This window comes from Pseudocercospora fijiensis (genome assembly GCF_000340215.1).
Source record: "Pseudocercospora fijiensis CIRAD86 unplaced genomic scaffold MYCFIscaffold_2, whole genome shotgun sequence".
Classification (NCBI taxonomy): domain Eukaryota; kingdom Fungi; phylum Ascomycota; class Dothideomycetes; order Mycosphaerellales; family Mycosphaerellaceae; genus Pseudocercospora; species Pseudocercospora fijiensis.
In genome coordinates, this window is record NW_006921533.1 from 2,008,665 (window position 1) to 2,019,211 (window position 10,547).

General features: G+C 37.7%; 1 protein-coding gene across 1 annotated transcript; it reads right to left on the bottom strand.

Annotated features, from left to right (window-relative positions):
• Positions 1-189: 189 nt before the first annotated feature.
• Positions 190-8,838, bottom strand: MYCFIDRAFT_171579 (uncharacterized protein; the record flags this gene model as incomplete). The annotated part of the gene is made up of 9 exons (XM_007925024.1): positions 190-252; positions 294-330; positions 366-480; positions 515-770; positions 807-842; positions 871-883; positions 909-1,006; positions 1,035-1,051; positions 8,832-8,838. The coding sequence occupies 9 exons, from the start codon at positions 8,836-8,838 to the stop codon at positions 190-192; spliced, it is 642 nt and encodes a 213-aa protein (XP_007923215.1).
• Between the last annotated feature and the right edge of the window lie 1,709 nt (positions 8,839-10,547).

Below are 10,547 nucleotides of genomic sequence, written 5' to 3' on the forward strand. Positions count from 1 at the left end.
TGTGTCTAAGGGAAGGTTGTTGGTGGTCAAGCCGGGTGATGGGTGGAAGAAGTTGTGTGAGTTTCTTGGAAAGGATGTGCGGTTTATGATTACTGCTGTTGTGGGTATTGGAGGCATAGGTATTTGGGTTCCTTTTGCACTCAGATGGTCAGGAAGATGGTGATATCAATGTTTGATCCAGCACCAATATCACGCTAGAAAGAATGGTTTGAAATCTGGATTCTGGCCTGATTTCGACCCGATATCTTCAGTCTTCAGGTATAAAACAAGTCCGCATATTAGGTTTTCAAGACATACTTCCCGCTCGTTGCCTTGATACAGGCGTTCTTCCTTTCAGCCACATTAGCTACGTCCGTACGCCTTACATAAAATCGACCAAACTAGAAACTTCGGGGCAGTCAGACTTCAGACCATTATTCTGACACGCAAAACATATCGCTCTATTTCGTGATTCGTACAGTATAGATGCAGGTAGTGTTGCTTGGTCAGATATCCATTACATCCTTCGCGACACGTTTCTCGACATCGTCCAGCAGTTTCATTACGCTTGCCCTGCGACTAGATTCGGGTGGTCCTTGGGCCAGAATTTTGTAGCCTATGTCTTGGACATTGATGTCCGGGCTACTGGTATCTCGGGCCATTAAGGCCGCATAGTGAAAGCCCTTGCCAGCTTTTCCAGTAATGACGCGAAGGTCGATCTGTCTCGGGAAGAGGACTTCCGCGTTGGTGACTGAGGTTGAGGCTCGTGTTAGCACAAAGTTGGAACTCTGCTAGGGCGAAGCTGTCTTACTAATTTGCCGGCAGACGCCTTCCAGATCCATGAATTCAGTCTCCCAATTGAACTGATCGTAACGAGTGTGTTTGGAAGACATGATTGCTATTACTCACAAGCTGAATTGATCGAATACTGAACGGTGAAGTGTATATCTTGTTGTTGTTGTTGCCTGCCATGTTTCAGGATGTCTTGATTCCTTGCCTCAGGCCTCCTTCCCTGCCCTCCCCTGTCCTGGCGTGAGACAAGTGCGCTTGACCACGCTAAACGCGGAGTTGACTATCGATGTAGGGATCCGTAGACGCTAAAGCGGGTACGTCCCGTACGCGAAAGTTTCATTACGCTAGGATCTTCTATTACGCTAAGCGTTACGCGATATCTATGCGCGTATCTTTGCGCGTACACTCTCTCCCTTTCTTTCTATAATATACTACTAGTACGTATCTACCCCTAGCCCCTACCCCTATTCCTTTATATATACCTATATACATACGCGACGAGCTAATAAGGCGACTTCGATATCGTAGCTAACCGAGTTCCCCTATACTACTATACCTAAGCCTATAGCTCTATATATACCTCCTAATATGCCGCAAGACATTAAGACCGTTACCTAGAATAATACCCTACTAGAGCAATCTATAAGTATAGAGACTAGGGCATACACCTACCTATACTTATGCCTATATAGAGCTCCTACCGCAAATACAAGAAGCGCCTTTTATAGGGCGAGTTATTTAATATACCTAAGATAGAAATCGTAGTATATAATCTCTCTTCTACCTATGCAATAGGCTAAACTAATGCCTATAGATCTGCCTAAAGACTAACTAGGAGGCCGTACGCACCTATATAGGTAAGGTAACTTATCGCATGCTAGTAGGATCTAAGAACTTCGGTCGCTTCCTAGCTGCTTAGAAGAATCGCGATAGGTATATATAGTATTATGCCTATATTACTAGTTATTGCTAATACTATAATAGAAAAGACGAAAACGAAGAGATACTAAAGGAGTTGTACGAAGAGAAGGGCTTCTATAGTATATAACTCTGTCTTTGCCTATACGTATACCTAAAGCTAATACCTTATAGACTATCTACCGCGACACTTCGGCTCTCGCTATATACATTATCTATAGTGTACGTAGCTCCCTACCTAGAGCTTTGCCTATACTAACGCATATATAGTATAAGGGAAAAGTCGAGTAGCCTAAGGAGAAGGACCGTAGTAGTCGGTATACGCCTAAGACTAAGACAAAAAAGTGCATTAGTAGGTTTAGGCAGCTCTATAGGCAAAGCTTCTTACTAATATGTCCCTTAGATTTCTTCGATAATACCTAGGATCTATACGAGGTTAAGTATAGCTACATCTTTACCCTTACCTTTGCCTATACTAATCCGTATACAGCCCCGACGCCCTAGGTATACCGAGCAAGGGCAAAGCTAAAGGCAAAGCACCGGCCAAATCTACCGAGACAATCGAAGACTTAGAGACTAAGTCTAAGTCTAAGAGTAATAGCGAGATATATATACCGATCTATGCCTATACCGCTAGTTATATGCTAACTTAAATAGGCCCTTCGTCGTCCGGCGCGGCAAGCACGGCAAGGTATAAATAGTTACGTACATACCTTTGCCTATACTAACGCCTATATAGATTGATCTAACTAAGGCCAACCGCGAGTTCCGTGCCGAGTTCCCCGAGGCTATAGTGCCTTGCCTAGGTTGCTAGGCTAAGAAGGCTAAGAAGAGTAAGTCTAGAGCTTTAGCTATAGCAATGCCTATACTAACGCCTATAACAGACTATAACCTTAGTGCCGATACCTGCAACTACACTAAGAACTATAACGTCGTCATCCTTATAGGATAAGGGCATAGATATAGGCATAGGCACGGGCATAGGATAAACATAGGATAATTATTGCCTATATAGGCACGTATATAAGCATAGAACTAGCTACTAGTTAAAAGCCCCGGCTATAGTTAGACTTGAAATCTAACTACAGCCAAATCTTCTCCGCACTCGTAACTTCCTATATGCGCCGTGCTATAGCTATAGGTCGCCCTTTACAATATCGTAACTGCTTTCGAGGCTTCTAGAGTCTAACAAAGGTAGCTTAACTAAAAAACAAGGGGGATAACGAAAGGCTAGCGGTTATATCCTAAGAATAATATAAGCTATACTAGTACTAATAAGTACTAACAGCTAGAAACTAACAATAATTATATATATACTAGGATTTATAGGTAGTAGAAGCTACAGTTTAGACGAATTAGTATAGAAAGTTTGAAATAATAGGGGCCATATTAGTAAAGTTACCTAGATCAAAATAATTAAAACTAGTATATAGCGGGTAGGTCCTTTTTAGTATAGATACCTAGAATTTTATAACTGCTAGTTTTAGTCTAAAAGACATAGAGATACCGATCGATATTATACTATAGCGTTACTAGTAGGCTGGTTTTTTATATAGGACAGATGCTACTACTAGTACTATACCTATTCTCTAGTCTTTAGCTATAGCAGTAGGGCGTTATTATCCCCTACTGTTAATAGAATAAAGGTATAGTCTTTAAAAAGTAGGTTTAGGTATTCTTTTTAAGTTAGCTATATACTAGCGCTAGTACGTATCTTATAATGCCCTAAGGCCTATATACTGTTCTATCGAATACGTTATATATATTGAATTATATAAACGTATAGAAGTAGTAGTACTCTAGTTTAATACTACCCTATTTTGATTTTTATATATATATATATATATATATATATATATATATATATATATATACTACCGTATAGGCCTATATACCGACTAACTAATATTAAACTATATCTTAATCTCTAGCGTAGCCTAGTATCGGGTCTCGTATTACTCGGGAGATAATACGCTACTTACCCGCTTTCCGGCTAATAGTGCTATTCTATCGGGTATAGTCTACGGATCTACTAGTAACCCGCTTTTTTAGTTTAGTATACTAAGGTCGGCGAGGTATGTTTCTAACTAGTATCGAATTGCTCTAATACTATGCTATACTTTTAACGTAGCAAGCTAGATATATAGCTAATCGTATAGATATAGGTGCTTTAGCTAGGTATTACCTACCCGCTCGCCTATACTAAATAGGACAGTATAGGCTATAACCTAGAGATAATCGGCTTTCTATACTAGTAGGCCGGGAAGGGTAATAGTACTTATATCTACTACTTTAAAGTCGGTAGCAATCGCACTACTACTAGTGCCTATTTCGATTTTATAGGTTAGTTTAATAATAAGGATTTGCTACTCGATCGTATATATCTAGAAGACTAGTTTGTATACCTGCTATACGATCTAATTCTAGCTAATACTAAGGTCGCCGACTATATTATATTTCCGAATTGTAGTATATTAGACTAGGACGCTAGTAAGGCTCGTGCTATTACTATAGTCCGCGGCGTAGACGAGTAGTATATCGATAGTATCTAGAGAAGTATGTTTTACTATAACTAAAATATTTAGCTACCGCTAACTAGGCAACCCTAAGTAGTACTATAAACGTTTACTATAGTCGGCCTAAGATAGTATTATATACTATCGTAGGTTAGCGTACTAGCATTGCTATACCCTATAGTAGGTCGGGTTAGTTTGGTTTAGTTTACTAAGCCGAAATTCTAGGTTAGTTTAAGTTAGTTTGCTAAGCAACTATACGAGTAGCAGGTTAGAACTATAGAATTAGTCGGTTTCTAACAAGTATAGGAATATATACGTAACTTAAAGCAAGCCCTTTTTAAGACTAGTACTAATAGAATTTTCGAAGACTTTTATTTCGGACGTCTAATAAAGCATAATATACTATATATATACTTAGAGAGTATTTATCGCGCGCTATATAGCGCCGTATAATAGCGGCATATTTTGTATATAGAAACGCTTATAGAGGATACTAAGAATATCTATCCTACTAGAATATCTATCCTACCTACTACTATCTCGAATTTAGATATTCTAACCCTTAAGAATCTAATCTAGGGCTTTAAAATCCTTACCTATAGTCGTAACGCGATTTACGTAGATAGCTATAAGGACAATAGCTAAAATAGTATTAGTATAGTTCTAAAAGAGGTAGTAAAATTTAGTAGGAAATTCTACCTAGATATCTTCCGCAGTTACTACTTTAATAGTAGTAGTACTACTGTATATAGTCTAACTATCTAGTATAAAGACCCGGCTAGAGGTACTAGCTATAGTAATCTTATAAGTAACCTAACTCTATTACTAGGAAATATAATAAATATCTATACTACGGTAGGCTATACTAAATAAATTAGCTATTTAGTAGGAATAGGCCTACTACCGTCTCTATATGCCGGCTCCGAGTGCCGACTATGCCTCTAGATTTAACTCCCCCCTATCTCGAAGGCTAAGGTACCGAGTAGAACCCCTATACCTTATATCTACTCGGTTATCGCGGAGCGCTTATAAGTAAGATATTAAAAAAGTATATAAAATATACGAGAAGAGCATCCTAGGATATAGGTCGTTAGTAAATAATAGTAGTACGCCTAGTTATTTATATAGTACGTTACTATAAACGACTATAAGCCTATATTATCTCGTACTTCGCTTATAAGACTATATTATATACGACCGGGTAAGTATAGTAGGGAGGTAGAGGTAGTATCTTAGGACGAGGCTTCTATATATCTTAGAATCTCTTATACGGGCTATACGTTCTTCTTCGTTAGACTCGTAGGTAGAGTCGTCGCTAGACTCTACTAACTTATACTATCGATCTCCTCCCTAGTTATCCTAGCTATACGAGTAGCGGTAAGCGATAATACCTAGATCGTATAACGATCTCTCTTCTTCTTTAGTTATATATACTTCTACTTCTTAGTATAGTTAAACTACGAATACTATTAAGGCAAGCCGGGATATAGAAAGAAACTAGTCTAAATATAGCTCGTCTCCGTAATAATCGAGTAAATATAAGGCGCTAGGTTTCTACTTCGTACCTTATATCTAGGTATAACGCGGGAATAAAACTAGGAGTATAGCCGGTATATATAGCTAGTAAAAGGATGCGAAAATATGCCTCGTCCTAGGTTAATATAACGACTAAATACAAATCCTAATTAATCCGCTATAAACCGACGCCGAATCTTAGCTAGAAGCTATATATTTTTATATTAAAGAGCAACCCGCTTCGTATAGATAGTAAGGAGGTTAGAAAGCTTAAACTCGGTTATAAGAAATATCTAGGGTTGCGTTAGTCTACTTTACCCCTCGCCTACGTTCGGGGATTTAAACTATACGTAAAGTCGCACTTTCTTAGTAGGCTATACGTAAAAGTCGACGATAGCACTATTATAGAGTAAATATAATAGGAAACTAAATATAAGTACGATAAGAGATAAGAAACAGTAGATTTCCGCTATATTAGTAACTAGTAAATTGCGACTAAGGACCTTAATCCGGCCTCTTAGCAAAACTCTAGTCTACTATATAATCGATTACTTTATATATCGGCCTATATATCTATTATGTAATCTACTACCCTCTCCGCCCTCTCTACCTTAGTTAACCGCTTAGTACGTACCCTCTTTATATTTTCGCCCTTTTTACGCCCTATACCGAGTTTTCTATACTCTTTGTATACTAGAAAGAAAGAATACGAAGAATACGCGCCTTAGAATAAGGTAGACTAGCTTGCTAAGGATTATATAAGAAAACGGCGGTAGTAAAGTCTATAGCTATAATATACTCGGATAAGGCTATATATATAATATTTAGACTCGCGGTTCCTTACTATACCTACCTAGATATCCGAATAGGACTAGAATATACGATTATATCGAGGTTTACGTATAGCCTACTAAGAAAGTGCGATTCTATATATAGTTGAAATCCCCGCGACTACGGGATAAAGTATAACTAACGAAACCCCGGATACCTTCGTAGCTTTCGAGAGATTACTAATCGCTATAGCCGTAAATTATATACTAGACTTAAAATCTAATATAATTACTTAGACGAGTCGCTAGAAGGGAGTTGTAGAGATTAAAAGCTCGGTCTACCTTTTATCTTAGAATAGCCGGATCTCGCGAAGGGTAATAGTATCCGGTTTAAGGCGCCGCTTCTTTATCGTCTAAACCTACCTTTTACCCTTTTTTATAGAAGAATAGCTTTTCTTCGTAATAGTCTTCGTCTGTCTACCTTTTTAGCTACTCTATCCTTCTTATATCTACCTAAAGTATTCTTATTTCGTAGTACTGTTTTCCGAGTAACCCCCTTCCCTTATATATACTATATATAGTATTCCTCTTCCGATATTTCGTTCTCGCTACGGTCTTCCTATACTTAGCTTACTTTACTCGTACTCTATTCTAAGTTCTAAAGGTATCTTTATATACGTTCGGGCGACGAAGGTATATCGCTAAGACCTAGAAAAATTAATAAGCCTATAATTGTAAAGAGATATTTATACTTCTTATACTCTAGACTAAATAGTCTTCTATTAAACCGTCCTAGTCGGTTATCGTTAGATTCGTAATTAGGATAGTCCGTATCCTTACTAGGAAGTGTTATAGAATATCTCTTTACGATTATAGGCTTATTAATTTTCTAGGTTCTAGCGATATACCTTCGTCGTCTAAGCGCATATAAAGATACCTTTAGAGCCTAAAGGGCAAGGTTAAAGCAAGCTAAGTATAGGGAGACCGTAGCGAGAACGAGATATCGGAAGAGTAAGACTCTCCGTAGTATATATAAGGGAAGGGGGTTCCTCGGAAAACAGTACTAAAAAACAAGAAGGCCTTAGATAGATAAGAGAAGGCTAAAAGGAGTAGGTATACGAAGACTATCGTAAAGAAAAGTTATTCTTCTATTAAAAAAAAGGGTATAAGGTAGGACTCGACAATAAAGAAGTAGTACTTTAAACTAGGTACTATTACCCTTCGCTAGATCCGGCTATTCTAAGACAAAAGAGGGACCGAGTTTTTAATCCCTAAGACTCTCTTCTAGCGACTCGTCCGAGAAATTATATTAGATTTTTAGTCTAGTATACGATTTACGGCTAAGGCGATTAATGCTCTTTAGGAAGCTACGGAGGCATTTCTTATAACCGAATTTAAGCTTTATAACCTCCTTGCTATTTATACGAAGCGGGGTACTCTTTAAGATAAAGATATATAGCTTCTAGCTAAAATTCGGCGTCGGTTTATAGCGGATTAGTTAGACTTTGTATTTAGTCGTTAGATTAACCTAGGAGGAGGCCTATTTTCGCATCCTTTTACTAGCTATATATACCGGCTATACTCCTAGTTTTATTCCCGCGTTATACCTAGATATAAGGTACGAAGTAGAAACCTAGCGCCCTATATTTACTCGGCTATTATAGAGACGAGCTATATTTAAATTGGTTTCTTCGTATATCGCGACCGAGTAGATAGTTAGCGAAAGGGCGATAGAACGTTTATAATACGTCTCTATTTAGACCTAAAATATAAAGGTCCTAAGGAGCCCTAATATACTAACTATAAAGAGATTCTTTAGTATTAGCACTTTAATCCTCTATACTACGAGGCAGATAGTAAGCCTACGAGAGAGAAATTTTAATAAGAGATTCTCTATAATACGTAGCGCTATTATATAGCGACAGATACGTACTAAGTCCGGCAACTCGAAGAAGAATTAAGATAGCGACTAAGGAAGATTTAAGAGATCGATAGTATACTAGTAGAGTCGAGGTCTTATAAGCGAAGTACGAGATAATATAGGCTCTAGGTCGTATAGAGTAACGTACTATATAAATAACTAGGCGTGCGACTCTTATTTACTTACGACCTATATCCTAGGATACTCTTCTTGTACTTTTTATACTCTTTTCTGATGCCTTACCTATAAGCGCTCCGCGATAACCGATTAAATATAAGCTATAGGGTTTCCGCTCGGTACCTTAGCCTCCGAGATAGGGCGGAGTTAAATTTAGAGCGATAGCCGGCACTCGTAGCCGGTATATAGAGATAGTAGTAGGCCTTTTCCTACTAAATAACTAGCTTGTTTAGTATAGCCTACCTAACATTTCTTATATTTCCTAGTAATAGGCCTAGGTTATTTATAAGATTACTATAGCTAGTAAGGGAATTACTAAAGAATATCTATACTATAGTAGGATACTATTATTACGCCGAGTATTTATTAAAAGGAGGCTTTTGCCTATTACTATACCGGCTATATCTACCGGCTATATTTCAAAGTTTGCCGTACCTGCCTTTTTTAGCCGTATCTAACTTCTTTTCTTGCTCTAACGTTACTATAATATAGGCTTGCGCGACGCTTACTCTATTACCTAGCGATACCGCGATACTACCTCTCTCGCTATATTTAACCTTCGTATCGATACCTATATCTCTACGCTCTGTATCTACTACCTCCGTACTAATATCCTCGCTCCGCGCGCGCCTTCGTATACCTTCGTAACGTACTTTCTTTATTAATTCGACGACTTTTATAATACCGAGTCTACTTAACTAAGTTATAACGACTCGTACGAAGGGACCTACTACTTCTACGGGTTATAATAAGACCGGAAGTAGTAGAACGAGTATAGTATATTAACGCAAGAAGGCTACTACTACTACCGCTAGCTCTAGTACTAGAAAGAGCGTCGCGAGTAAGGCTCCGCGTAAGACGACGGCAGATAAGGCTCTAGGCAAGACGACGACTAGCGCTTCTACTACTAGTAGCAATAATCGTACGAAGCGTCGATAGCGCCTAGGAAGTAAGTCCTATCTATAGCCGGTAGCGTAGCCGGTAGCGTAGCCGGCATTCTTACTATTCTTTTACTAATCCTTCTTTAGCCGTAGCCCTTCGTTAGATTCGGATATATTAGAAGGATACTAAACTCCTAATCCGTAAAGCTCCTTTCTAACGACTTATTCGTAAAATTGCCTAGTATATTATATAGGACCTTCGCTTCTAAGCCTCTATAATAGATACCCTTTAAGAGGCTTTAGAAGCCTACCTTATTTGTATCTACGAATATATATTTCTCTTCTACCTCTTTTCGAACTATACTAATACTATTTTAGCTATTGTCCTTATAGCTATCTACGCGAAGCGTATTACGATTATAGATAAGATTTTAAAGCCCTCAATTAGATTCTAAAAGGCTAGAATGTCTATATTCGAAATAGTACTACTAGGTAGGATAGATATTATAGTAGGAAGAATGTTCTTAGTGTTATCTATAAGCGTTTTCTATATACGAAATAAGCCGCTGTTATACGGCGCTATATACCGCGCTCTAAATACTCCCTAAGTATATATATATATATATATATATATATATATATATATATATATAATATATATATAGTATAGTATACTTTATTAGCCGTACGGAATAGAAGTCTTTAAAAATCCCGTTAGTACTAAGGAGTAAAAACGCCGGCTACGCTACCGGCTACGCTAATAGGTCTTTTAAAGAACTAGAAGAAGATAGATATTTTAGTTAATTTGTATTAGTTTATATTTTTATAAAAAGAAAATAGGGAAAAAGAAGGAAGGTTAAAGAGCCTAATACTTATAGTTATAGGCATTATCCCTGTTTTCTAGACTATATTATATACCTGCCTTCGCAACTCTACCTAATACTTACTCTAAATATCCTTATACTCTACCTACTAGAAATTTAACTAGATACCTAGACCTATAGCTGCCTCTATATCTTTTACTATCTTCTATAGGTTAAAGGACTCCTCTATAGCAGCCTCTATATCCTTATATAAT